The 25,787-nt window shown below is 63.0% G+C and overlaps 3 protein-coding genes across 5 annotated transcripts; 2 read left to right on the top strand and 1 right to left on the bottom strand.

Annotated features, from left to right (window-relative positions):
• Nucleotides 1–366: 366 nt before the first annotated feature.
• Nucleotides 367–4,957, top strand: LOC134421266 (gap junction gamma-1 protein-like). Of its 3 annotated transcripts, none has more exons than XM_063161958.1 (3): nt 367–420; nt 2,648–3,843; nt 3,972–4,957. In XM_063161958.1, exons 2-3 carry the CDS (start codon nt 2,673–2,675, stop codon nt 3,977–3,979), a joined length of 1,179 nt encoding a protein of 392 aa, XP_063018028.1. In that variant the 5' UTR covers nt 367–420; nt 2,648–2,672; the 3' UTR covers nt 3,980–4,957. The 3 variants fall into 3 exon arrangements, with proteins under 3 accessions (XP_063018028.1, XP_063018029.1, XP_063018030.1); XM_063161959.1 differs by having other exon boundaries at nt 374–427; XM_063161960.1 differs by lacking the exon at nt 367–420 and adding an exon at nt 620–2,505.
• A 509-nt stretch (nt 4,958–5,466) lies between these two features.
• On the bottom strand, nt 5,467–7,938 carry INHA (inhibin subunit alpha). The gene is made up of 2 exons (XM_063161367.1): nt 7,680–7,938; nt 5,467–6,754 (listed from the first exon to the last, which is right to left on the bottom strand). The coding sequence occupies exons 1-2, from the start codon at nt 7,936–7,938 to the stop codon at nt 6,021–6,023; spliced, it is 993 nt and encodes a 330-aa protein (XP_063017437.1). The 3' UTR covers nt 5,467–6,020.
• Nucleotides 7,939–9,251: 1,313 nt separating this feature from the next.
• OBSL1 (obscurin like cytoskeletal adaptor 1) lies at nt 9,252–25,640 on the top strand. The gene is made up of 22 exons (XM_063161963.1): nt 9,252–9,356; nt 10,578–11,678; nt 12,417–12,686; nt 12,873–13,133; nt 13,458–13,763; nt 13,849–14,124; nt 14,221–14,496; nt 14,624–14,896; nt 17,343–17,615; nt 18,337–18,612; nt 18,905–19,180; nt 19,328–19,603; nt 19,692–19,967; nt 22,403–22,672; nt 22,755–23,021; nt 23,277–23,543; nt 23,915–24,027; nt 24,174–24,327; nt 24,428–24,589; nt 24,741–24,845; nt 24,973–25,239; nt 25,480–25,640. Exons 2-22 carry the CDS (start codon nt 10,637–10,639, stop codon nt 25,485–25,487), a joined length of 5,694 nt encoding a protein of 1,897 aa, XP_063018033.1. The 5' UTR covers nt 9,252–9,356; nt 10,578–10,636; the 3' UTR covers nt 25,488–25,640.
• Nucleotides 25,641–25,787: the final 147 nt, after the last annotated feature.

Genomic DNA, 25,787 nt, shown 5'->3' with positions numbered 1-25,787 from the left:
GGAGCGGCCTCCCGGGAGCGCAGGGCTGCGCTGGGCGCGGGCACAGAGCCGGTCAGCGGCGCCGGGCGGAACTGCTGGGGCGGGAGGCGCCTCTGGGAGAGTTTTGGCCGGCGCCGGTCCCGCCCGCAGCCCAGCGCGGCCTCCCGAGCCGCAGCACCGAGGGCGGCACGGCCCGACGGGCGCAGGAGGCGCGGAGCGGAGCGGGGCGGGCCGGGGCCGCCGCTCGGGCCGCGTGGCGCGGGCGCTGCCGCCGCGGAGCGGGACCCGCGGGGCGGGGATGCGAGCGGGGCGGTCGGTGCGCACCGGCGGGAGCGGGGCGGGAGCGGGGCGGGGCGGCCCCGGGCCCCTTTGTTCGGCGGGAGGCGGCGGCGCGCCGCCCCACCGCTTTGTCCGCCCTGCCGGCGGGAGCCGCTCGTCCCGGTGCGCCGTGAGTGGGTCCGGGGGGCTGCGGGAGGGAGCGGGGCGGCGGGGCAGGGCCGGGCAGGCGGGCAGGGCACGGTCCCCGGGCGGCGGGAGCCCCAGGAGTGCGCTGGGGCCGCGGGCGGGCGGGATCGCGGGCTGGGGGTCTCGGACAGGCGGGGCCGGCTGGGCTGGAGGCCCTCGGGGCGCTGGAGTCGGTGGGAGCGGGGACCCGGGGAAGGCTGGGGTTGAGGGCTGGGTCCCCAGGGTAGCAGGGGTCGGTGGGACAGCGACCCCGGATGGGCAGGGGCCGGTGAGCCCCAGGGGAGGATGCTGCTGCTGTGCCCCGGGCAGGGGAAACTGGGGGTCTCCGGCAGGGCAGAGGGGACTGGGAGCCCCTCGCGGGGGACTGGGGTCGGTAGGACTGAGGGGTGGGCGTGGGGCCCAGCCAAGGTGTGTGGTGCTAGTCCTGACTCCCAGCGTGGCCGGGAGGCCCTGGGTGGCTGTGCTGCTTTGGAAACTGGCCTCTGAACACCTGCCCCGGCTGGGGGACAGCCTGCAGGTAGTTGTGCCCCGGCTGCCATCCCACGTTGCCAGCCATTCCCATGCCACACTTCCATAGTGTGCCATTGCCATCACAGCAATGCCACCCTATTTTTGATTTCCTTGGGCTTGGTACCTGTCGTGGTTTGACATAGCTTGGGTTTTAGTTCCTGGAACTGTCCTCCTGCCTCGTCCTCTCACCTTGTTCTTCACCCCGGTGCCAGGGCGGTGTGCTGCTAGAGACTGGGGTAAAGGCAGACACAAAGCACCCACCTTCCAGGGAGGTGCTGGGGGAGAGGGGCTCACACCTGGGAGACAGGGCAGCACTGAAACCTTGCAGGGCATATCACCACAGGAGGTTGGTGGCCCTGATGTGCTGAATTTGGGCCCCTGGTGCCGCCAGCCTGTGCCACCTTCTGCAGCAAGAGCATGTCCCCAGCACAGATGCTTGTGCTGGAGGGACTGTTCTGCTTAGGTGAGGTTGGTCAGGAGGCTGGCTGAGCTTGGTGTTAGAGATCCTCTTGTTCTGGACAATAATGGAATCAGTGCAGCATCAATCATCATCTGCAGGGACATGCCCTGGCCAGAGGTGATGGGATGGGGCTGGCAGGGGCTGCTGGGGGCTCTGTGCAGACACGTACCTTCTGCTCCCCCTGGGCCATCCCTGCCACCTGCTGCCCTGGCTTGCATCATCTCATCCACAAGCTGCTGAAACCAGGGTGGGCAGTGGGTGTGGGTGTCTTGTGTCTTCTTTGGTCGGGAGATGTGACATGGTCCTTGTAATTTCCTCCCCAGTCTCTAGTGTCAGCTGTTTTGCCAGGGTTTTGTGCAATTCCTTGGCTACCCCACACTGCCCCTTACTATCACTGTCCTGTTCCCTGTTCCACCCCCCACCAGCCCTTTCCATTGAGCTGCAGGGTGCTGTGAGCACTGGCCACTGCAGGCTCGGGGGGCTGGGGTCCTGCAGGAGAGAGGGTGCAGTACGGAGGTTTGGTGGGAGAGTGATGCTGCATCTCTACTGGCCCTCGGAGGAGAGCTCTGTGGAGTGAAGGGGATCTGGCTGGTTAGCACATGGGGGGGGAGGGATGCTGCTCTGGGGACCTGCCCCCCTCAGCCAGGGCTCAGGGCTGGCAGCTGCAGTGGGCCAGTGGAGCTGCCATGTGTTGCCTTCCTCCAGTGGCCCGTGGACCCCCGTGGGAGGGTGTGAGTGCTTTCACAGGATGTGACGCTGGTTAGGGACCTGTTCAGTGCCAGGTGATAAAAGGGTGTTGTGTCACTAGGGGAGAAGGAAGCGGTTCTGCTCCTGCTTGTCCCCTCACAGTCGCCAGCTGGTGCTGCCCTACGCTGGCATGTTTGCTCTGGTTGTGACTGTGCTCACTCTTCCCCTAGATATGTCCCTGCAGGCAATCAGGATGTCCCAGCCTTTCCCCATCCCTCCACCCACCTGGCTGGCGGCAGGATGGGAGCAGGATGCAGACGGGAGCACAGGGAGGTGGTGCTGAGCAGGGAATAAAGTTTTGGGGAGGCAGCTTCCTGAGTAGGGCTGTGTTTATGGATCTGTGGGTAAGGGAAGGGACAGTGGTGCTGGAAGAGGGAGCGGGACAGAGCTGGGCTAACGGCTGGCAGACTTCAGGGTCACGGTGAGATGTGAGATGCCTGTGAAATTACTCAGTGCAGTGCCTCTTTGCCTGCCCCTTCCCTGCAGGATTTGAGTCAACTGCCTGGTCAGGATGAGCTGGAGTTTCCTGACACGGCTCCTGGAGGAGATCAACAACCACTCGACCTTCGTGGGCAAGATCTGGCTGACCGTCCTCATCGTCTTCCGCATCGTGCTGACGGCCGTGGGGGGAGAGTCCATCTACTACGACGAGCAGAGCAAGTTTGTGTGCAACACGCAGCAGCCGGGCTGTGAGAACGTCTGCTACGACGCCTTCGCGCCCCTGTCCCACGTGCGCTTCTGGATCTTCCAGATCATCATGGTGGCGACGCCGTCGGTGCTCTACCTGGGCTTTGCCATGCACCGCATCGCCCGCATGCCCGAGGCCTCGCGGCGCCGGCCGCCGGCAGCCCGGCGGGCGCGCATGCCCGTGGTGCGCCGGGGGGCCGGGCGAGACTACGAGGAGGCGGAAGATGACAATGAAGAAGATCCCATGATCTTTGAGGAGATCGAGGTGGAGAAGGAGAAGAGCCCGGAGGGCGGAGAGAAGCACGATGGCCGGCGCCGTATCAAGCAGGACGGGCTGATGCGTGCCTATGTGCTGCACCTGCTGTGCCGCTCCGTGCTGGAGATGGTGTTCCTCTTCGGGCAGTACCTGCTCTACCGCTTCGAGGTGAGCCCCTCCTACGTGTGCAGCCGCAGCCCCTGCCCGCACACTGTCGACTGTTTTGTCTCCCGCCCCACTGAGAAGACCATCTTCCTCCTCATCATGTACGCTGTCAGCGGGCTCTGCCTCTTCCTCAACCTCTGCGAGCTCTTGCATCTTGGCGTGGGGCGTATCCGTGATGCCCTGAGCCGAGCCGATGGCCCCCCACTCCCAGCTGGCGACAGCCCTGCGCCACAATACCCCAAGAAAGCCCCCAGCGCCCCCCCCACCTACCACTCCCTGAAGAAGGAGCTGCCGCAAGCCCCGCTGACCAGCAGCAAGCTGGACTACCGGGAGAGCCTGGCCCAGGGGCGCTTCGCCCTGGCTGGAGCTCCCCCGGTGCACGAGCTGGACCGGCTGCGTGAGCACCTGCGCCTGGCCCAGGAGCACCTGGAGGTGGCCTTCCACCTGCAGCCCCCGCCACGGCCCCCCAGCCCTGCCCGCAGCAGCAGCCCCGAGGCCAACGGCATCGCCGCCGAGCAGAACCGCCTCAACCTGGCCCACGAGAAGGGGACCGCCGCCTGCGACAGGACCACGGGTGAGCCGGGACGGGGGATGGATCCCGCCCACTGGGGTGGAGGAATGGGGGGCTGCCCCGAGGCTCCCCTGGAGAGAGGATGCTGTTCCCCCTGGGGTGGGTGCTAACCTGCTTTTTGCTCCCCACAGGGCTGTGAGTGTCGCCAGGGACGACAGCGGTGTCTGCCGGAGTGGCTGCCGCTGCCACCGTGGGATAGGCGTCCTGCCAGGAGCACAGGGCAAAGGATGCCACACGCCTGCCCAGCGGGGCAGTCTGGACAGCCCTGTCCCGGTGGGCAGCAGAGGGGTCGGGGGCCATGGGGTTCATTCCTACTTAATTTTCAAAAAGGGAATATCTTATTTTTGTACGTTTTATAAACTCATCAACATGTGCACCCTGGCATTTTTATACTCCATCCCAATCTCCACTCTGGCCCTGTGCCCCCCCCATCTCCTGTTTCACCCACTTTTCCTCCTCCCACACCCATTTTCCCCAGCATGTTGTTTTCACACCTCCCTGTGCCCCCCATGCCCTCTGCCACCCGTGGCAGCACTGGCTGGTGCTGTGCATATGCTGGTGATTTTGGTACTGTTCCCTGAGGTGTGGGGGACTTAGGGGAGCAAGCTAGGGGTCTGGCTGGCCGGGCCAACTGTGGGACAGAGGGCTGGGCTGGCATTACTTTGGAGGCGGTGGGAGAGGTTCTGGTGGCACTGCACTGCCAGAAAGTGACTTTGTACCTTGGGGTGCCGTGCTGCGCAGCATCCTGGCACGGGGCTGTGAGTTGCGTGGCTGGCCTGCTTGGAAATGTCTGTGCAGAGGTCAGGGGCTGTTGTTCCCACTGCCTCCGCCCTGTCCTGGCAGGCCGCCCTTGGACCAAAACTTGTCTCCTCCCACTCTGGCTGCAGGGCTGGGACCCCCTGCACGGAGCCAGACCCTGGCCTCACAGTGGGGACGTGGTGCCCCGAGCTGGGCTCGGCCGGGAGCCAGTGGAGCATTCCTCATCATCTCAGCCTGGGTCACATGGGGACTTTTGTAGCGTTGTTTTTTACTCGGAAATGATTGTCACTCTGTTTTTCTTTTTTTTTTTTTTTTTTAATATCTATATTAGTAAAGGCTGAAGACGTTTTGTACTGAACTGCTGCATCCGCTCATTTGGGAGGAAGGGGTGGGAAGGGAATCCTGTGCGTCTGGGCTGGCGCTGCCGTGCGTGCCTCGGGACCTCCCTGCTGCCCTGGGTGACTCAGTCGTTCCTGCCGTGAGGAGGCGGCTGCGGCCAGCCGGGGCAGCCGTCATCATCCTGCTGGAGAGGGATTGCACTGGCCACGTTCCCGTTTGGCCCTATCCCTATCAGGGGGCCAGGCGAGGGGCTTTCCTCTGCCTCCCCATCCTCCCACCATGCCTGTGTCTCCCCAGCCCTCCGCTGCCCCCGTTCCTGCACAACCTGCTGCCCAGAGCAGAAGGGATGTTGCTCTGCTCTGCACACCCCTGCCTGGGGCAGGATCAAACCCAGCCACACCATGCCCGTTTTGGCCAGCATACTCCAGTCCTCACTCTGGTACCCCAAATCAGAGCTAGATTCCTCTCACAGTATTTGCCCATCCCTTCATTTCTCCCTCTAGATAGAAGCTGGCACTTCTAGGCTGCTTTAGTAAAGGGAACAGGTTTATTTTACTCATCCCATGAAGCTTTCCAACAAACTGTGCTGCTGGAAGAGGGCTCACTTGTGGTGCCATGTGTGCTACCACCCTGCCCACCAGTGTGAGGTTCATGGGCTCACCCAGGCACCTCCTGATCCTGCTGCAGCAGCCTGGCCCTGCCTGGAGCACGGGGGATGCTGTTGAACTCTGCAGCAGGAGGAAGACACTGATCTTTGTGGAGGTGCAGAACTGCAGGAGGGAAGCAGGTGGGAGAGATGAGGGCTAATCTGGTTGCAGACGGCAGCCTGGCTTTGGCAGGGCAGCGATGCCTTTGCCATAGGCTGTGCCTATCTATGCCCAGCCATGACCTGATTTGCTCTGAGCTGTGACTGGCCCTAGGCCAAGTCTGCCAGTGTGATGGTACCAGGGCCAGCCCAAAAATCCGGCGTGTGCAAGGGAGGGTGGTACAGCCAAACTGCCCCATCCCAGCGGCCAGGGTTCCACTGGGCAAGCAACTCCTCCTGGGTGGGCTCACGGTCCGGGGCTGGGCTGCAGGGTGCCCTAGACACAGGTGCAGTCCTGGGCCAGGATGTTGGGCACCGTCTCGTACTTGAAGGAGTATCCGCCGTCGGAGGTGGTGCGGACGCGCAGGGAGCGCATGGTGCCGGGCAGGGCGGCGCAGCACAGCTGCACGCCCAGCCGGTGGCTCAGCCCGTGGCCCGCGGCGCAGCTCCCGTGGCAGTAGTGGAACACAAAGCTGCTGGGATGCACGATCCACTTGTCCCAGCCCAGCTCCTCGAAGGAGATGTTGAGGGAAGCCCGGCGGCAGTTGGTGTGGGCAGCAAGCTCCTCGGATGGACGCTGCAGCAGGCTCAGGGCGGCTGGGGACCAGGGCATGGCAGAGCGACGAGCCCTCTCGCTGCCCTTGGCCCGGGTGGTGGCCACCAGGAAAGGCATCTTGTCCCCATCAGCCAGGCAGGGGCAGCCAGGGCAGCGCACCAGGAGCACGAAGAGTGGCTGCCAGAGCTGGGGCAGCAGCACCGGGGCCAGGTGAAACACGGTCCAGTGCTCGGGCGTCCGCTCCACCATGGCCGGCACCGGCACCCGGCCCTGAGGTGACAGGGTCAGCACGTCAGGGGTGGAGTGGTTGGGGGCGGCCGAGGGGCCCGTGTAAAACCAGAGCTGGGCAGAAGTCACCACACGGCTCAGGGTGTGTGCCGAGGGCTGGAAGAGGTAGGTGAAAATCCCTTCTTCCTCCAGCAGCTTGTCTGGCTGTGTGGGCTCACAGGGAACATCTGTGGGGTGGGAAAACATGATCAGGGTGTGCAGCCAAACCTGGGGAGAATCCCCAATGCCAGATGGCAAGTGGGATGTTGCAGAGGTCCCTGGAGTGCTAGCAGGGCACCTGGCTGCTGGCACAGGCGGTGGTAGGGTGCAGGGCAGCTGATGTGCTGTGCAGCAGCTTCTGTGCTGTGCCCCACAGCTGATCCCTGCTGTGCCCTAGGCTGGTCCATTACTGTCCCCTATGTCCCCTAGTATCCTGCCCCACAGCTGGTTAGCTTGCCCCTTTCCCCCAGAGTCCATATCATGCCCTGTCCCCCAGCATTCAGCCCCATAGCATTCAGCCCCATTCAGCCCCATTGCTGGTCATCCTGTCCCCGTGTCCCATCCTCTGCATCCTGACCATCTCCCCAGCATCCTGGCCCATCTCCCAGTCCTGTCCCATACCTGGTCACCCTGCTCCTTTCCCCCAGCATGTACATGCCATGCCATCCCATCCCATCCCCCAGCGTTCTGCCCCATCCCTGCTGTTATAGCTGATCATCCTGCTCCATGCTTCAGCATCCTGCCCTGTCCCTTAGTATCCCAACCCACCTTCCAGTATCCTGCCCCATTCCCTAGCATCCCACCCTATTCCACCCTGCTCCTCAGCCCTCCCCATGTCTCTGCATCCTGCCTGGCCAGCTGTTTCCCAGCCTCTCAGCACCCTCTTGTGCTGCCTCTCCCTCTGCCATCTGTCCTGAGCTGTTCTGCGTGTCCCTGCCTGCAATACCTTTCCATCTCCGGGCTCTCCACCAAATCTCACTTGTGCCCATGTCCCAGCCTGGCACACCTTCCTCCCCTTCTCCCCCAGACCACCACATCAGCCTCTCCATCCTTCAGCATCTGCCCTGCTCCAACCCCCCACCCTGCTTCACCCTTTCATCAGGATGTCCTCACCTGTGGCAGGGAACAAGATCACCTGGGAGGTGTCCTCCAGCTCCTCTGGCTCCACTTCGGTGCTTTCAAGGACGTCTCTCCGGTGCACCCTCCTGGCTTCCATCTGCGGCTCCTCCTGGAGCAGGGGGGGGCTCAGGTGTTCCAGCACCCGGGCCCGCACCTTGGCCAGGACGAGCTGCCGGTCGGGGCCGGCCGCGGTGCAGCTGGCCAGGGCGGCGCTGGGCAGCATGGCAGGCAGCAGGTGCAGCAGCAGCAGCATGGCCGTGGGGCGCACGGCTGGCAGGCTGGCAGCTCGGGGGGCTCCTCTGCCGCGGCCTTCTGCCTGCCCGCCCGGCCCGTCTGCCCGCGGCGCTCCCCCCGGGGCAGGGTGGCATTGAGATCTATCTGACACTGACGCAAACGTCTGCTCGCCGTGAATATTATCTCTGAGCTGCGAAAGCGCTGAGACGTCTGGAATGCGAGGACTGCAAGGACAGTGTGGTCTGGGGGGGCCGGCGCCCGGGCAGGGGGGTGTGTGTGGGGGATGCTGCCGGCAGCAGCGAGTGTGTGGGGCTGGGGTGGTGCCAGGAGCCAAAGCTGGCAGGGATGCAGGGGGGTACCTTGGGTAGCTCTGCAGCTGCTGATACTGGGTGCCCCCCAGGCGGAGGAGTTGAAGGTCTAGGGCTTCTGGGGAGCTAGTGGGAAGTGACAGCAGTTGTGCACAGCAGGGATATCCGGGCAAGGACCTGGTGGGGATCAGAGGCCTGTGAGGATCTGGCATGGGGGAGGCACTTTGCAGGTGGCAGTGCCCAGGGCAGCCAAAATGTGAGGATGAGGCCTTGAAAAGGGCGAGGTGAGGGGCAGGGTGGTTTTGGCATCTCCATGTCAGTCAGGCGATTGGCAATGTCCTGGGGACATGAAGCAGGAGGGATGGCAAAAGGTTCCTGCTCTACCTGGGGCTGCAGAAGGCTGGCCCAGCTTCAGGGGGAGAAGAACAGATGAGACAGAGGCAGGCCCAGCTGGAGACCCTACAGCAGGTCCAGGAGAAGGATCCTAGGGTGCTGTTCAGATGTCTAGCCACAGGCTGGCTCACAGGGTGGGAGCTGCAGGAGAGGCATGGGCTGTAAGGAGACCAAGTGCCCTTCCTCTCATCACTGCCTGAGGGGACAGTGCCAAGTGTTCCCTATCCACTAACCCTGTGGATGGTGGGCAGCCTGTGCATCCCCTCCGTGCCTCTGACAGCTCAGTGTCCTGCACACCCCTGGCACCCCATGCAGCACCCAGTGCAGCACATGCCCCCGTGCAGCATGTCCCGGGTGACACGTCCTGTCCCACTGCAGTCTGGTGTCCAGCTCAGGGTACAGCACACCCTGCACGCCATGCCATGCTCTCCACAGGGCACGCTGTCCCTCGCTGCTGGCTGGGGCAGCACAGAGGCACAGCCAGGCCTGCAGCACCCCTGCAGCTCCCTGGGGTGGCTGCTATACATAGGTAGGCCAGCCCAGCCTCGGCGAGGCGCTGAACGGAGCAGGCTCACTCTTATCAAGCCCGCGTGTCATCAGAGGGTATTTTTGGGGACAGCAGCTGCAGGCATTTGTAACATTTGGTCCCTGCGCACTGACACCCCGGAGGGGAGCTGGGGGAAGCAGCAGGAGCTGGGTGCCGGCACTGAGACGCAGGGAGACGCGGCACAGCGAGGTACCTGAGAGGGGCAGGGGCTGGGCTGGGGCTGCCTGGGGCAGGGGGGCCGGGGAAGGAGGGGTTGAAGGGTGCAATGGCGTGGCTGAGCCCTCAGAGCCGTCCCTTTATGTCCGAAGGAGCTGCTGTGGGGTGGCCCACGGGTCAGGGCCGTGTGGATGGAGAGGTGGCTCTGGATGGGTGCACTGTCCCGGGGGTAGGGCTCTGGGAGGAGAAGCTGGCCGCAGTCCCTGTGGCTCCTTGGGGACCAGCCCTCTCCTACCCTCTGGCTCATTCAATAAGTATTTTTGTTTCCCCTCCCCCTGCCTGAGCAAGTCACAGACGACCCTGCCCCTGTCCCGGCCATGGTGTGAGCAGAGGGTGGGGTGCACTAACAGGGGGGTGCCACAGAGCACCTTGCCCCTCTCCTGCTCCTGATGGTGGGCACGGTTACCCACAAAGCCGGGATGGAGGCAGTGCCCTGCAAAAGCAGGACCCACCTCCCCGGCTTTCATTTATTCTGCCTGGGACTGATGATTTCCAGCTGTAGTTTTGAGTGCACAAGGGCTGGATCCTGCCTGTGGGACCACTCTCTGGAAGGGGCACCCTTTCCAGAGCCCCATTTTGCCCCAGGACACTGCCCCGTGGGGTGGCACAGGGGGTCCCCTGCCCACCCAAGTCTGGGAGGAAGTCCCAGCCCGGGTCCAGCCGGGGCCTCGGGCCCGTGACAGCCCCGTGTCAGCACCTGCCCGCTGAGCCGGCCCAGATGCTGCAGGAATGCGGCTCTGCCACCACCCGATACTGCAGGAATGTGAATGCCCGGCGGGTGGGGAAGGGGCGGGTGGGGGCCCTTTCGCCTCTGCTGTCCCCCAACCCCAGCACCCAGCAAGCAGCTGCCCATGCTCCCTGTCTAGACAGGGGTCCCCCACCTCTGGAACTGGAGTTTCCTCTGCAACCCTGGGATGAGCTCCAAGTGTCTCAGCCCCCCGGGGTGCAAAGAGCCACCTTTTGTCACCTCTCCTATTGGCTTGGGCTGGGAAATGCATGATTTGGGTGACTCGGGGGCAAATCCAGTGGGGCTGTGCTGCTCCGAATGAGGGTGATGCTCCTGAAGCAGGGCAGGGGGTCCATGATGGGGATTTGGCTCCAGGTGTGGGTCCCTCCTGGCTGGGGGCTCCACACTGGTCCATCTCTTTGGTGAAGCCCAAGCCTCCAGTCTGGTCTGTGTGTACATCCCCCCAGGCTGATGGTCCCCACTGCTGCTCCAGCCAGCTGCCTGCTGTGACCCTGGGGAGCTGGTGATGGAGGGGTTCGGGGGAGCCCCCAGGTTCCTGGCCTATCCACGCGCCTTCACGGTCCAAAGCGGCACCGATGCGGTCCTGAGCTGCCAGATCATGGGTGATCCCCAGCCGAGCATCCTCTGGGAAAAGGACAAGAATGCCATCGAGCCCTCGGGCCGTTTCCACATGGAGTCCAAAGGGGACCTGTACAGCCTGCTGGTGTCCTGTGCCACCCCCAAGGACAGTGGACTCTACGTCTGCAGGGCCAAGAATAGCGTTGGCGAGACTTACGCTGCCACCATGCTCAGGGTGGAGCCAGCGGAGCGGCGAGGGGAGGAGGGATGCTCAGGCAGCGTCGCGCCTGCCTTCCTCATTGCCCCCTCGTCCCTGCGGGTGTGCCGGGGGGAGGACGTGATGTTCACCTGCAGGGTGTCTGGGCAGCCCTGCCCTGTGCTGGAGTGGGAGAAGGACGGGCACAAGCTCTCCGAACTCTTTGAGAGCAGCCACTTTGCAGTGGGGCAGAAACCAGAGGACTGGCACTTCCTGAAGCTGTTCAGTGCCCGGCCCCAGGATGGAGGAGTGTACGTCTGCCGGGCACGCAGCGGCTCCCAGGAGGCCCTGGCTGCTGCCGTGCTCCTGGTTGAGCCCCGGGCGCTGCCGGACGGGCTCCCCAATGGCTGCCCCCCGGCCGATGGTGCCGAGGCGCTGGTGGAGCGGCAGCGGTGGCGGCGACATGCAGCGGGACGGCGCCTGGCACCGGAGACCTGGGTGCCCAATGGAGTAGTGCCAGCCAGGGTGCCAGGGGCCAAGGCATTTGCCGTGAGCGCAGGGAAGCACGCCAAGTTTCGCTGTTACGTTACTGGCAAGCCCAAGCCAGAGATCATCTGGCAGAAAGATGGTGAGCCCCTCGCCCCCGGCCGCAGGCATCTCATCTACGAGGACCGGGAGGGCTATTTCATCCTCAAGGTGCTGTACTGCAAACCTCAGGACCAGGGGCTGTACATGTGCACCGCTTCCAACACTGCTGGCCAGACCCTGAGCGCAGTGCAGCTCCAGGTGAAAGGTAGGAACACGCCCAGGGAGTGTCAGAGGTGGCCGGGCCCTGGGGGCTCAGGGAAGTTTCTGGCAGGGGTGTGTCTGTGTGGGAGCCCAGCATCCCTGGGCTCCTTCCTGCTCCGTGCAGCCAGGGTCACCCCAGGCTCCTCAGGACAGAGCTGTGGGCTTCTCCAGGAGCTGTGTCCTGCTCCATGTCTCTCTCCTTGCAAACAGAGGTGTGGCTTCTCGAGATGACTGCAGGTGTCCAGCCACAAACAGGGAAGAGGGAGAGTGCCTTGGTGACAAATTCCCCTGGAAGTGCTGAGTGATTTTGGCAGCCAGCCCTGCAGGGCACGGCTCCAACATTCTGCTCTGGCAGCTGCCCAATTCCCCCCGAGCCATCCAGCCAGCTGGGGACAGCCCGTGGCTGGGGTTACCCAGAACTGGTGCAGCCCCTGCCTGCACCCCACTGCTCCCCTCCACTGAGATGCCTGCTACAGCATGCTGGCTTCCATGCTCCTGCATCCCCCAGAACTCCCTGCTGAGATACTGGAGGCATCCCTGTGTCTCCCCAGGCTGTGCCCTGGTCCTCCCTGCTCTGGGGGATGTCCTTGTCAGGGCAGTGTCTGTCTCTTGCAAGCCAAAGGAGAGGGCAAAGGAGGGACAAGGGTTTGCTGCTCTTTGTGAGCTGGGAGCACCTTGAGCGAAGGGCTGACAGTGGATGCTGTACACCACATGCCCTAAGCTCCTGTCTCTTCTGTGGCAGAGCACCGGCTGCGGTTCCAGGTGCAGCTGGCAGACGTGGAGGTCGCAGAGCGGGAGGACGCAGTGCTGGAGTGCCAGGTGCCCTTGGAGACCATCCCCACCTCCTGGTACCTGGAGGACAGGGAGCTGCAGCCCAGCCACAAGTACGTGATGGAGGAGCAGGGGGTGGTGCGGCGCCTGACCATCCGCGATGCCCGCATCGACGACGACGGCATCTACCTCTGCCAGATGAAGGACAAAGGACGCAGCATCGCCGAGGTCTCTGTCCGAGGTGGGTTCAGGCCTCCGGTAGCACAGCTTTGCCTTCCTATTCCCCTTGCCCAGGGAATCCACTGCCCCCTGCATTCGCCTTCCCTCCATTTGGCTGGTGCCTGCTGCTGCCCCTCCTCCTCCTCTCCCACCTCAAAGAGCCTATCCTGGTCCCCAGAATTCCTCCCTCATATATCTCTTCTCATAGGGGTGATTGCGAAGCGGCTGCCACGGAAGCTGGATGTGATGGAGGGGGAGAATGCAGTTTTCTGTGTGGAGACACGGGACGTGGTGGAGGGCAGCTGCTGGAGCCGGGACGGGCTGCAGCTGCGGGAGTCACCCCGTACCGTGCTCAAGAGCTTCGGCAGGACACACCTCCTGGTGCTGGTGCACGTCACCCGCCAGGACGCGGGCATCATCTCCTTCACTGTCGGGGAGTCGCAGACATCCTCCCAGCTCCGAGTCAAGTGTAAGCTCCAGCCTTGAAGGGGTCCTGTGCCCTCTCTCCTGCCTGTTTGAGAGGGATGATGCAGAAGGGGAGATGGAATAGGCACCCAATATGCTGGGGGGGTGATGCTGCAATGTGTTTTCTGGGGAGGGGGCTTTGAGCAGGGCTCCAGGATCCCAGCTTTACAGGCACTCACAAACCCCTGTAGCCAGCTACATGAGAGCAAGAGCGTCCTCTCCACCAGAGAGAGAATCCCCAAAGAAACAGGCTGTGTATCCCCACTTAGCCCTTCTGCCGTCCCACCTAGAGCCTCCCCAAGCAGGCAGCCTGGGCTGTGACTTGCAGGTGTGAAGCACGACCCTCCGAGCGCACCGGTGGCAGCTGAGATGAGCGTGGTGGAGACTAACACGGCTCTGCTGACTTGGTGTCCCGCGCCCGATTCCCACCTCCGCCCCGCCAGCCACTACCTGCTGGAGCGCCGGGAGGTGGCGGGAGGGGAGTGGGTGCAGTGCCTTGCCACCGACCTGCCCAGCAGCGTGCGGGTGCTGGGCGACAGCGTGCCCCGCGAGGCCGACTACTGCTTCCGCATCTCTGCCGCCAACAAGCACGGCAGGAGCAGCCCCGTGGAGTTCCCGGGATCCGTGCATCTTGGTGAGGAGACAGGCAAAAGCTGGGATGTCGTGCCACAGTGTGCTGGTAGTCAGTGCCACTGGGGCTGAATACAACTGTGCTCCAGCCCCAGCAGCTCGTGTGGAGAGGGGTCTGCAGGACGCGTGGGTGAGGGATGGCGAGGACGGGCAGTTCTCCCTGGAGCTGTCGGCTGCGGTTCGTGGGTCCTGGTTCCTCAACGGTGCCAGGCTGCCTGAGGAGGACACGGGCGGCCGGTGGAGTGTACAGCGCCATGGGATGGAGCACTCGCTGCTGATCCGAGGAGCACGGCTGGTTGACAGTGGGGCCCAGGTCACCTTTGTGTCCGGTGCTGTGAGGGACTCGGCTATCCTGCATGTGCAAGGTGATCAGGGCACTCACCCTGGGGTCCTACCAGGACCCCAGCAGCAGGGGCTGTCATGCCGGAGGATGCTTCTCACCGCTCCTCAATGTCTCTCAGCCCCACAGGTCCGCATCGCCCCAGTGTCTGAGGCTGAACGGCTCCGAAATGTGCCAGCAGGGATGCCTGTGCTGCTGGAATGCCAGGTGTCCACCCCAGATGCCCCTGTCTGCTGGCTGAAGGATGGCAAGGCCGTGCCCCTGGATGACGTTATGGCAGTGCAGGCAGAAGGCTGCGTGCGGAGGCTGCTGCTCCGCTCAGCGTGTCCCTCAGACACCGGGGTGTACACGTGTGACACCGGGGATGATGCCGTGAGCTTCGTGGTGACCGTGACCGGTGAGCTGGGGACCGTGTGTGGGAGCCTGGCCCTTACCTCCTGATAGTGCTCCTGCCCTGCTTCTTGCCCCATCATGTGGCTGAAAGCTGCGGCCAGTCATGCTGAGGCCCACGTTATCCCTGGCAGAGGTGCCAGTCAGGATCATCAGCTCCAACGAGGAAGCCCCCCACACCTACATGGCCGGACAGCGTGTGGAGCTGTGGTGCCAGCTGTCCCGCCCAGCAGCCCCCGTGCGCTGGTACAAGGATGGAGAGGAGGTGGAGGTGGGCCAGAGCCTGGTGCTGGAGCAGGAGGGGCCACGGTGCAAGCTGGTGCTGCCCTGCGCTCAGACACAGGACACAGGGGAGTTCGTCTGTGATGCTGGTGGGGACTCTGCCTTCTACACCATCACTGTGGCAGGTGAGTGTGATGCAGGAGGGCTGGTAGGGTCTCAGGGGGCTTTCTTTGCCGGTGCAGGATGCCACAACACATGTGCTGGTGTCAGTACTGCTGTCACCCGCTGTGATGGGATACTTGCCAGACTTGATCTTGCCAGGTGCTCACCAGCAGTTTGGTTGGTTGCTCAGTTGGGGTCCTTGTGGGACTCAGACCAGGGGCCAGAGGGAACAGCTCACTCAGCCTGTCTGAAACACTAGAGCACACGAGAGCACCCAGCACCTGCACACCAGGGTGTTTGCCGGACTTCTGCCATGGCTAGTAACCAAGCCCTCCTCCAAGGTCCTAAAAATAGTGGGCCTGGCACCTGGCATGGGGTGACTCATGGTTGGTCATTGCTCTGATGGACAGCGTTAATTGCTGACCTGAAAATGAGCAGTTGCCTGGAGACCGATGGCTGGGAGGTGTTTGCTGGATGGGAGCAGGGCTCAGCACCTGGGGCGGCTGCCCCGGCTGTGGAGCGGCTGCTGGCGTCACCGCCTGGCACAGGATAATGAAAGCTGAAAGCAAACTAAAGGCTTCCCCTTGCTGGCCCCAAAACCCACATCCCACAACCACAGGAAGGCAAGCAGGGGCAGAGCTCAAGCCCAGTTGAAAGGTGATGTGACCACAGTGGTAAAGCCTTGCTGTGATATTAACACACGGCAAAGGGCCAAAGTTGATGGCCAAGGACATAGGAGTGAAGATAGGATGAGTGATAAGAGAAGCTGAAGAGTCAGTGGAGTGGTAACTGCTGGGAGGGTGAGGAAGGGAGGGGGTTCTAGTGAGATAAAGGTTAAATTGCCAGTGGGAAGGACAGGCAGCAGGGGCTTTGGGAAGAGGCAGGAGTCGTGTGCTGTGTGGGAGTGTGGGGCATGGAGCGCTCTGCTTCCCTAGGCTGGGAGAGGGAACACCATCTGCTGAAGCTCAGCCTTTTGGCTGAGCAGCTTTGCATAACTTTGACAGAAGGGTCTTAGGGAGGCTGTCTTGGTTCAATCTGGATTTGGACATCAATGTCACCGCAGGGCTGGGGGTGGGTGCCTGGAGGCTCAGGCTGACACCTCTCTGGCACAAGTGCCAGGCTGGCTGCTGCAGTCAAGCACTGCTGTGGCACGCTTGGGTTTCCCTGAGGCATCTCAGCTATCGGGCTGTTATGGCATGTAGCCTGGCTGCCTCAAGTTCGGCCATCCCCAGCATCCTCTGGGTTTTCTCTCAGCTGTTGAGCACTGGAGCTCCCTCAGAACTAGCGAGAGGCTGAGGCCAGAGCGATGCTGCCCACTGCGGGCTGGCACATTATCCATCCCCTCACTTCAGCGCTGCTCAACATCTCCAGCTGCACTCCAGCAATGTGATTGCTTTTAGCAGGTCCTGGCAGGGAGGCGGCCGGCAGTGCTCTGATCAGGGGCTGGGCGGATGCAGGCTCAGCGTGCTGCAGGTTAATCGCTGCGAAGCGGCGCCGCACCGCTCCGCACGCTGCGGGGCAGCGCCGTGCTGCTGAGCCTGGGCAGCGCAGCTGGGAGCTGTCTGGGAAGCTTCCACCCGGACACCCAGCACGGAGCAGATGAGGGCTGTGGAGGGGCAGGTTGTGCTTGTCCACCATTGTGGCCCAGAGCTGGCTGTGCCCTGTGCCCGCATGGAGCCGTGGGCTCTGTGAGCACCAGAGTCGAGACCAGCTACGGCTGTCTGCAATGTGCCCAGCCAGGCAGGCAGTGCTGGCTCTAGGTGGCATCCTGAACTTTCCCAGGAGAGAGGAGGGCTGGTCAGATAAAATTTGTGCTGGGAGCCCCTCTGTCTTTAGAGCTCTGACTCAATTCAGAGGGGCGGTGCGAGCAGTGGCACACATTTTATATAGCAAATTAATGGTGATTTTAGTGATTACTGCAATCTGGAATTGGGTCCTGGGTCCTGGTAAGCTGGAGGGATGGGGCTGCTGGCTGCAAGCAAACCACGTTCCTGTGCCACAGGATAAGCAAATGTCAAGGCTGAGCCAGGACAGAAGCACTGGCTGGCACTTGAATGGGGAGATAGGCAGAGGGGAGGGCAGCCCCTGGAAGTGCAGCTGCAGGGGCTGGTGCTGGCACCACAGACAGTGGTTATCAGTGCTGGGGCTTGCCTATATGCATCCTCCCTCCACAACCTTCAGCTCCACCACAGGGCAAAGCAGGGCAGGTACTGTGGGAGCAAGGGTACTGCAGCAATTTACAGCCAGTTCAAAGCCTGGTGCTCCTCCTGGTTGTAGTGTGTGAGGAGAAGAGGGAGACTTAGGCACGATGGTGCAGAAGCTTGTGCTATGTAGAATGTAGATGATTGGTGTCTTCCAGCCTTAAAGCCAACAAGTGGTGAAGCCATCACTCCACACAGGGCTGTGATGGCCACCATCACTAGCTCTGGTGCTTATGTCCTGGCTGAGCCCCACGTCTCTCCGTGACAGAGGAGCCGGTGAGGATTGTCAGCTCCAACGAGGGGGCCTCCCACGCCTACATGGCCGGACAGCGTGTGGAGCTGTGGTGCCAGCTGTCCCGCCCGGCAGCCCCCGTGCACTGGTACAAGGATGGGGAGGAGGTGGAGGCGAGTGAGAGCCTGGTGCTGGAGCAGGAGGGGCTGCAGTGCCAGCTGGTGCTGCCCTGCGCCCGGCCACAGGATACAGGGGAGTTTGTCTGTGATGCTGGTGGGGACTCTGTCTTCTACACAGTCACCGTGGCAGGTGGGTACAACAGACACCTACATCCCTCTGCCCCTTCTCCCTCTGCCCCAGCTCCTTGCTCACACTGTGGCTTCAGCACCTCAGCTGCCTGTCATCTCCTTGAGAGTAGTTCCTTGCTCATGCCCCTGGGCTGGAAGGGGATGTGGGCAGGAGCATACAAGCTGGTCCGTCTCCTCCCAGAGCTCTGTGTCACACTGCCCCCCCTACACTCCAGAGCACAACCATCTGCCTGCCTCTGGGTGATGCCACCTCACACCCCAGCCCTGCTGTTCCCTCAGCTTGCAGCACTGCAGGGCTGGGATATCCATGGCCACAGCTGCCAGGGCAGGTAGGACGGGAGGCCAAGTGACACAAGGTCTTGGTCCTCTCAGCCCTGAAGGTCTGTCTCACCCCAGTGCTGGAGGCAGAGCAGCTCTGGGAGGAGTTAGCAGGGCGGCCCTTGGTGTTGGAGTGCCAGGTATCCCCTGCAGATGCCCCTGTCCACTGGCTGAAGGACAGGGAGGCTGTGGTCCCCATGCAGGTCCTGGCCATCTGCTCAGAGGGACGCTCACAGATGCCGCACATTGCTGCAGCTGCACTGCCTGACTCAGGGGGTACCTGTGCCATGCTGGGGACAATGCTGCCAGCTTTGGGGTGACTGTGAGCAGTGAGCTGCCCAGGGGATTCCTGTCCTCACGTGAGACTCACTCAGCAGCACAGCTGAGCCCTGCCGTGTCCCCAGCAGAGGTACCAGTGAGGATTGTCAGTTCCAACAAGGAGGCCTCTCACTCCTACGTGGTCGGGCAGCGCGTGGAGCTGTGGTGCCAGCTGTCCCGCCCAGTGTCCCCGGTGCGCTGGTACAAGGATGGCAAAGAAGTGGAGGTGGGCGAGAGACTGGTGCTGGAGCAGGAAGGGCTGCAGTGCCGCCTGGTGCTGCCCTGTGCCCGGATACAAGACACAGGGGAGTTCCTCTGCAATGCCAGCGATGCATCTGTCTCCTACTCCATCTTGGTGACAGGTTGGTGGCACAGCAGGGACATCCTGGAAAGGGTAGCACTGCCCCATCTCTGTGCTCTGGGGTCCCCAGCCCTGCTCCCTGCCCTCAGCATTATGGAGGAGGGCATGCAGTTCCATCTCTGTGCCTGCTGCCCCTGCTCTGAGCAGTTCCATCCTCTTTGCCCTGGGGTGAGAGGATGTAGCTTCCATACAGCCACGTGGGCACAGGGATACAGGTGACAGCAAATAGACACAGCAGAGCAGGAAGCAGAGCACTGAACAGGTCTCACACTCTTCCTCTACACCCCCAACAGAGCCACCAGTGAGGATCCTGCAGCCTCCACAGCGCTCACTGGAGCTGCTGGTTCAGGCGCCGGGGTGCGTGGAACTGCGGTGCGAGCTCTCCGTGCCGGATGCTCCGGTGCACTGGTTCAAGGACGGCTTGGAGGTGGACGAGACTGACAACCTGCAGCTGCTGGTGGAGGGGGCCTGGCGCTGCCTCTTCATCCCCAGGAGCAGTGCAGAGGATGCAGGCGAGTACATCTGCGAGACCAAGGACGAGGCCGTCTCCTTCGATGTCAAGGTGTCAGGTCAGTGCTGATGTGGTTCTGGCCACAGTGGGTGCCCATCCTCTGGGTCACCCAGCACAGGGGCTTACCTGGGGCTGGCAGCAGAGGGGTGCCCAGGGCTGTGCTGTCCCTGGGCTGCTCTGTCTCACAGATATGCCATACCTGCAGAGCCCCCGGTGAGGATCCTGCAGCCCTGCAGACCTGTCCCTGTCATGACGGTGTCCCCGGGGGAGACGGTGACACTGTGCTGTGAGCTGTCCCGTGCGGATACACCCGTGTGCTGGGCAAAGGAGGGTGTCAGGCTCGAGGCTGGGGGTGGCCTGGTCCTGGAGGAGGAGGGTGTCCATCGCCGGCTGCTCATCCCCGCTGCCCAAGCTGAGCACTCTGGAAAATACACCTGTGACACCGCCAATGACACAGTGACTTTCACCATCCAAGTGTTGGGTGAGCGTGAGGGTAGGGAAGAGCCTGGTGTGGGAGTTGGGTGCACAAACCCCAGAGACCTCAGCACTATTGGTGCTGGATGCTGCAGATCCGCTGGTCAGGATCCTGGAGAAGGATGTCCTGCCTACCCACCGGCGTTGCCAGGCCATGGAGGACCTGGTGCTGGAGGTGCAGCTCTCACACACCCACGGGGAGGTGAAGTGGTACAAGGACGGGGAGAAGCTGCAGGACACGGGGCGTGTGCGGCTGGAGGAGGACGGGGTGCGCCGATCCCTCGTGATCCTGGGTGCTACGGGCAAGGATGCTGGGGAGTATCTCTGTGACACTGGTGATGACAGCATCGTCTTCTTCATCACTGTAGAAGGTGAGCAGGAGGTCCTGGTGGGGATGGTCGGGGGAACAGGAGTGAGGTGGGTCTGTGGCTGCTGGCAGGGTGGTGTGAGGCTGGGCTGGGTGGCAGTGAGCACAGGGAGGCTGGTGGGGGGCACATGGGGAGTGGGCTGCATCTGTGTGGTGGCCCTGTGGAAACCCCTGCGCTGCTCAGCTGCAGCCAGAGGAGTCTGGACAGGGTGTGGCTATTGTGCCACCCAGCACAGGCTGCTGTTGGGCTGACAGCCCATCTCTCCAGCCCCAGAGCCACCGGTGACCATTGTGGGCAGCACGGGCGCCGTGGCACATCGCTGCCTGGTGGCTGGGGAAGACCTGGTGCTGGCTTGTGAGCTCTCTCGGCCCGACGCCATGGTGCGCTGGCTCCGGAATGGCCAGGAGGTGCACCCGGGTGAGCGGGTGCAGCTGGAGGCCCGCGGGGTGCTGCGGCAGCTCACCATCACTGGGGCACAGCCCAGCGACGCGGGGTGCTACATCTGTGATGCTGCCAGCGACCGCATGGTGACAAACGTGGAGGTGTCGGGTGAGCTGGCTCAGAACACAGGGACCCCCAGAATGGCGGGGTCGTGCCACAGACACAAGGGGAGGGGAAGCCTTTGTGACCCTGCTGATGCAGAGGCCGGGGTGGCAGCATGGCAGGGAAGGGTGGAAGCCCTGTCCCCAACCCTCCAGGAGCCGCTGGTTAGAAAGAGACACGTCAGGGTCGTGGCGAGACATGTCCCTGCTGCCTCCCCCAGCCAGGGGCTGTTTAAATTTAGCCTTGGCTGGCTCCCAGGCGCCTCTCCTCCTGCTTCAGCTGCCAAAGGCTGAGCTCAGCCTGGACCCTTATCAGCTGGAGATGGAGGGCTGTGCAGGGTGGGAGGGGGCCTGCTGCAGGCGGGTGTCCTGGCTCCCCAGCAAGGTGTTCTGGGTGGGCAGTACAATTAAATTAATGGTCTCAACATGGCAGCGGTGCTGCCTGTACAGGGAGTGCTGTGGGAGTGATGGGCTCTGCGGCTGTCCCTTCCCTGAGGGAACCCTGAGCTGCCAGACCTCTCCATCCTGCATGCCTGCCACTTGAGACCCCTGTCTAGTCCCACTATGACCTCTAGCCAGCCCCACAGCCCTTCTGCCCCATGGTGACCCACAGAGGGATCACCTCTCCTCTTGAAGCATTGCTATCCTTGCACTGCCCCACACTGTGGGGACATCCCTGAACCCTGTCTTGTCCCCTGCACCCCTCAGCCCGGCCTGTGTGCATTGTCAACAAGGAGGAGGCGCAGAGCCCGCTGGAGGTGCAGGAGGGGGACAGTGTGACACTGGTGGCTCGGCTGTCCCCGGAGACAGCGGCAGTGCAGTGGCAGAAGGATGGACAGACACTGTGCTCAGGTGGGCGGCTGCTGGTGTGCAGCGAAGGTCCCACACGCAGCCTCACCATCAAGCAAGCGGAACTGGGTGACGGTGGCATCTTCCTCTGCGACGCCGGTGATGATGAGGTGCATTTCACACTGCGTGTGAAAGGTGAGCCTGGAGGTGTCCCTCGCCCATGTCAGGGGCAGATGCAGTCTCATCCTGCCTCACGCCGGGATGCTTGGCATCCCCATGCCATGCTGTGCCGCTGGCAGGGCCACAGCTGAGCGCAGTGCTCCTCCGGCAGAGGCACCCGTGCTGTTCGTGAACAAACGAGAGGAGCAGGAGAAGCTGCTGGTGCTGGAGGGCGGCAGTGCCGTGCTCTCTGCCGTCACCTCCACGGAGCGCTGCGATGTCACCTGGCTGGGCCCGCGGCAGGCGGCGGTGGCCGGGGAGCGCTGCGAGCTGCGCCGGGACGGCCGTGTGCACAGCCTCATCATCCTCAACGTGGCCATGGAGGACGCGGGCACCTACACCTGCCTCTCACCGCACGACCAGATGCAGTTCGACGTGACCGTCCGAGGTGGGGGCAGGGGGGCAGTGGGGGTGCCCGGGGATCCCCCTGCGGTGCCAGCGGGTGCTGATCTGGGGGGTTTGACTGTGCAGAGCTGCGGGTGAAGTTCCTGCGCGGGCTGTCGGACGTGCGGGCGCGGCAGGGCGAGCGGGTGGTGCTGTGGTGCGAGCTCTGCAAGGCGCGGGGCGACGTGGTGTGGCGGAAGGACGGGCGGGTGCTGGCGCCTGGCCCCCGCCGGCAGATGACGGCGGAGGGACGGGAGCGGTCGCTGGTGCTGAGCCGCGTGGAGCCCGGGGATGCCGGCGAGTACTGCTGCGAGTCCAACGACGACCAGACCCTGGCGACGCTGACGGTGCAGGGTGAGCCCAAGGCATCCCCACCACCTGGGGGACGCCTATTCCATGGGGGTGGTGGGGATGCCGGCACAGCGATGTCAGGATTGCAGAAATGCTCAGCGTCTCCACGTGACGGAGGGTCCCTTATGCCGTGTCTTGACAACCTGGCTGTAGTCCCCAGGGTGGTGGAGATCATCATGGAACTGCAGAACCTGACAGTGCTGGAGGGTGAAGATGCCACCTTCAAGTGTCTGGTATCCCCCGAAGATGTGGCTGTGACATGGCAGCTGAATGGCCAGCCCGTGGTCCCCAGTGAGCGTCTGCTGGTGACAAGGAGTGGACTGTGCCACAGCCTCACCCTCCGGCAGTGCCAGACAGGTGATGCAGGCACTGTGACAGCCAATGCCGAGGGGCTGGTGAGCACAGCTCGGCTGAGTGTGCAAGGTGAGGGGGAAGGACAAAGCTGGGGCTCAGCCCAGGACACAGCCCTGGGGCCGGCTGCTGACCCAGCACACGGGCCATGCAGAGGCACAGGTGCTGTTTGTGCGGAAGCTGCAGGATGTGGTGGCAGAGGAGCAGGGGGACGTGTGCCTGGAGGTGGAGGTGAGCCACGAGGCTGCCGAGGTGCAGTGGCTGAAGCAGGGCATCCTCCTTCAGCCGGGCAGCAAGTACCAGCTGCGGGAGTCAGGGCGCCGGCACACCCTCACCATCTGCTGCCTCGGCCCTGCTGACCGCGGCACCTACCGCTGCGAGAGCCTGCACGACCGCACGCAGGCCAAGCTCCACGTGGAGCGTGAGTACCGGGATGGGGGTGGAAGGCAATGGGGAAGGGGATGGGGACAGGGAGGGCACCCAACTGCTGCAATGGGAGCATGTGGGCAGAGCTGGTACTTGGCTGGAAGGGGTGCTCAGAGAGGTGGGTGCATGGGCAGGGGTGGGAGTCCTGTACAAACAACTGGATTTAGATGATCACTCCTGCAAGCACAGACTGGGAGCTGGGGTTCTGCAGTGGAGCAGACACCTACTCACAGACATGGGTCCCTCACAGCCCGGAAGGTGTCGATCCGGACACCGCTGACAGATGTGGAGACCTTTGAGAAGGAGACAGCCACCTTTCACCTGGAACTGTCTCACCCTGGCGTGACCGGGGTGTGGACACGGGACGGCATCCGGGTGAAGCCCAGCAGTACGTGCCGGATCAGTGCCACAGGCTGCGGGCACAGCCTGACACTGGAAAGGCTCACACTGGAAGACTCAGGCACCGTCACCTTCACTGCTGACACTCTGCGCTGCAGTGCCCACCTGCGTGTGCGGGGTATGGTCCCTGGGGCAGGCTGGGGGTGGGTGGCACTGGCGCTGTCTGACCTGCTGCTGTTCTGCACTGGGACACATTGAGGCTGAGCTGGGCCACACTGGGCACATGCATTCCCCTGTCCTCAGCAGGGGTGATAGAGTGCTGGCAAGTGTCCCCCTGTCCTCAGGGAGGAGATGTGAACTGAGCAGTGGGGACACCCAGCCAGGGTCTGGGTCCAGAGCCAGCTGGAACACCACTGATGAGTGCTTGCCCATGGGTGGTGCCACTCTCACCCCATGCTGAAATGCTGCAGGCACAGCTACTCTTCCCTGCAGCCCCAAATCCATGCCTTGTCCAATCAAGCCTTCCTGTCCTGTGTCCTGACTCTTCAGAGCCTCCAGTCACCATGGTGAGGGTCCCACGAGACCTGGGGGTCCCAGAGACGGGGGTCGCCAGCTTTGAGTGTGAGCTGTCTCGCCCCAATGCAGAGGTGAAATGGTTCAAGGTGAGGGCTCACCCTTGCCCCCTCCACCAGCACCTGGCCATGTCCTCCTCCTTGTTTTGTCCCCTGGCCGCTGCCCTCCCTGCCAGGGCTGCAGGCAGAGCAGAGGGGCCAAAGCAGTGGGGTGCTGCCTGTTTGCTTCCGTGCAGGACGGGCAGGAGCTGCGGCCAGGGCCCAACTGCCGCATCTACTCGGCGGGACGGCGCCGCATCCTGCAGCTGAGCCGCTGCGAGCTGAGCGACGCCGGCAGCTACACCTGCGATGCGGGTGACTGCCAGGCCTCCGCCGTGCTGCACGTACAGGGTACGGTCACCCAGCTCCCAGCAGGGTCTACACCCACAAACCCTGCGCTGCCTGCTCCCCCCATCCTTGGCTGCCCTGGCACCCTGTCCATTACTTGCAGAGCGCCAGGTCCACATTGTGCAGGAGCTGCAGGACGTCCAGGTCCGGGAAGGTGACAATGCAGTCTTCACCTGCGAGGTGTCACACGGGGATGTGAAGGGCGAGTGGTTTCGGGACGGGGAGAAGATCAAGCTCTCCAGCACAGTGAAGATACGGCAAGAAGGTGGGGATGCAGGTGGCTCCACACCCGGTTTGGGGCTGGGATAGGGCAAATTCAAGCAAGAAGAGTTTGTGTAGACAAAGGGAGGTCCCTGTCCCCCTGCTTCCTATGGGTGTGCATTGCTGTTGCCTTGAGCCAGCCTCTCCCTCCCCAGGGACCCGGCATTTCCTGCTGTTCTGTGGTGTGCGCCCTGAGGACCAGGGACTCATCCGCTTCACAGCCAGGACAGTCACCTCGGAGGCCAGTCTGCAGGTGGAAGGTACCAGTGCAGGCTGCAAGGTCTGGCTGGGCTCCAGCACCAGGGCTGGGGTGTACCAGGTCAGCTTGTGGTGTGCCCATGGAAGCCTGCTCACCCCATAGTGCTGACACCCTGTCCCCACCTCCAGCACTGCCAATCCGGATTGTGAAGCCACTGCGGGACAAGACGGTGCTGGCGAGGCACAAGGCGACACTGGAGTGCACCGTGTCCCACGCCCGGGGCCGCGTGCGCTGGCTCCGTGGGGACACCGAGATCTTTGCTGGTGACAAGTATGAGATCTGCAACCTGGACTGCTACCGCACACTCATCATTCACCGCGTGGGCCCCGAGGACGAGGACTCGTACACCTGCGACGCCTTCGACGACCGCTCCACTGCCCGGCTCCTTGTGGAGGGTGAGTGGGCACCTAAGGGACACCCACTGACAGCTGCCAGTGCTGCTGTGCCTTATAGTAAAGGGACACCAGAACCCGTGTCCCTGTCCCCCATTGCTTGCGAGAGTCTGAGTGCTGGGCTGGAGGCAGCAGGTTGATACAGGGCCAGGGTTCTCATCCTCCTTGTCTGGGATACAACTTTTGGGTGGCACAGCTGCTCTGGCAATGCCCAGCTCACTCTGACTCCCATTGTTCCCACAGGGAGCTAGAAGCCAGGATGCAGTTCTCAGGGCCTGCATGGACTGACAGATGCCACTGCTGAGAGATGGGGCCATGCTCCCCCTGGCATACACAGACACATGGACACCATCCCCAGCCTGCTTCAACCTCAGGGCTCTGCATTAAACAGCCTTTTTTTCTGACATGGCTTCTTCCACACCAGCAAGCTGGGGTCTCATTAAGAGAAAAGGTTGTGGCACCACTCTACATCCTGCTCAGCACCCCTGGAAGCCTGGCCCTCTGGGCCCCCTCACCCCTGCCCCCCGCTCCCCACAGTCCTTGGCTTTGCA

The sequence above is a fragment of the Melospiza melodia genome, chromosome 8 (genome assembly GCF_035770615.1).
Source record: "Melospiza melodia melodia isolate bMelMel2 chromosome 8, bMelMel2.pri, whole genome shotgun sequence".
Lineage (NCBI taxonomy): Eukaryota > Metazoa > Chordata > Aves > Passeriformes > Passerellidae > Melospiza > Melospiza melodia.
This window is presented reverse-complemented; position numbering and strand designations above follow the sequence as displayed.

Excerpts from the sequence above, each read along its gene's own strand:
- LOC134421266 (XM_063161958.1), top strand. The coding sequence starts at position 2,673 with ATGAGCTGGAGTTTCCTGACACGGCTCCTGGAGGAGATCAACAACCAC.
- INHA (XM_063161367.1), bottom strand. The coding sequence starts at position 7,938 with ATGCTGCTGCTGCTGCACCTGCTGCCTGCCATGCTGCCCAGCGCCGCC. Across the intron at positions 6,755-7,679 it reads GATCTTGTTCCCTGCCACAG|ATGTTCCCTGTGAGCCCACA; the intron begins GTGAGGACATCC and ends CCCACCCCACAG.
- OBSL1 (XM_063161963.1), top strand. The coding sequence starts at position 10,637 with ATGGAGGGGTTCGGGGGAGCCCCCAGGTTCCTGGCCTATCCACGCGCC. Across the intron at positions 14,125-14,220 it reads GGCTATCCTGCATGTGCAAG|CCCCACAGGTCCGCATCGCC; the intron begins GTGATCAGGGCA and ends AATGTCTCTCAG. Across the intron at positions 24,590-24,740 it reads AGTGAAGATACGGCAAGAAG|GGACCCGGCATTTCCTGCTG; the intron begins GTGGGGATGCAG and ends CTCCCTCCCCAG.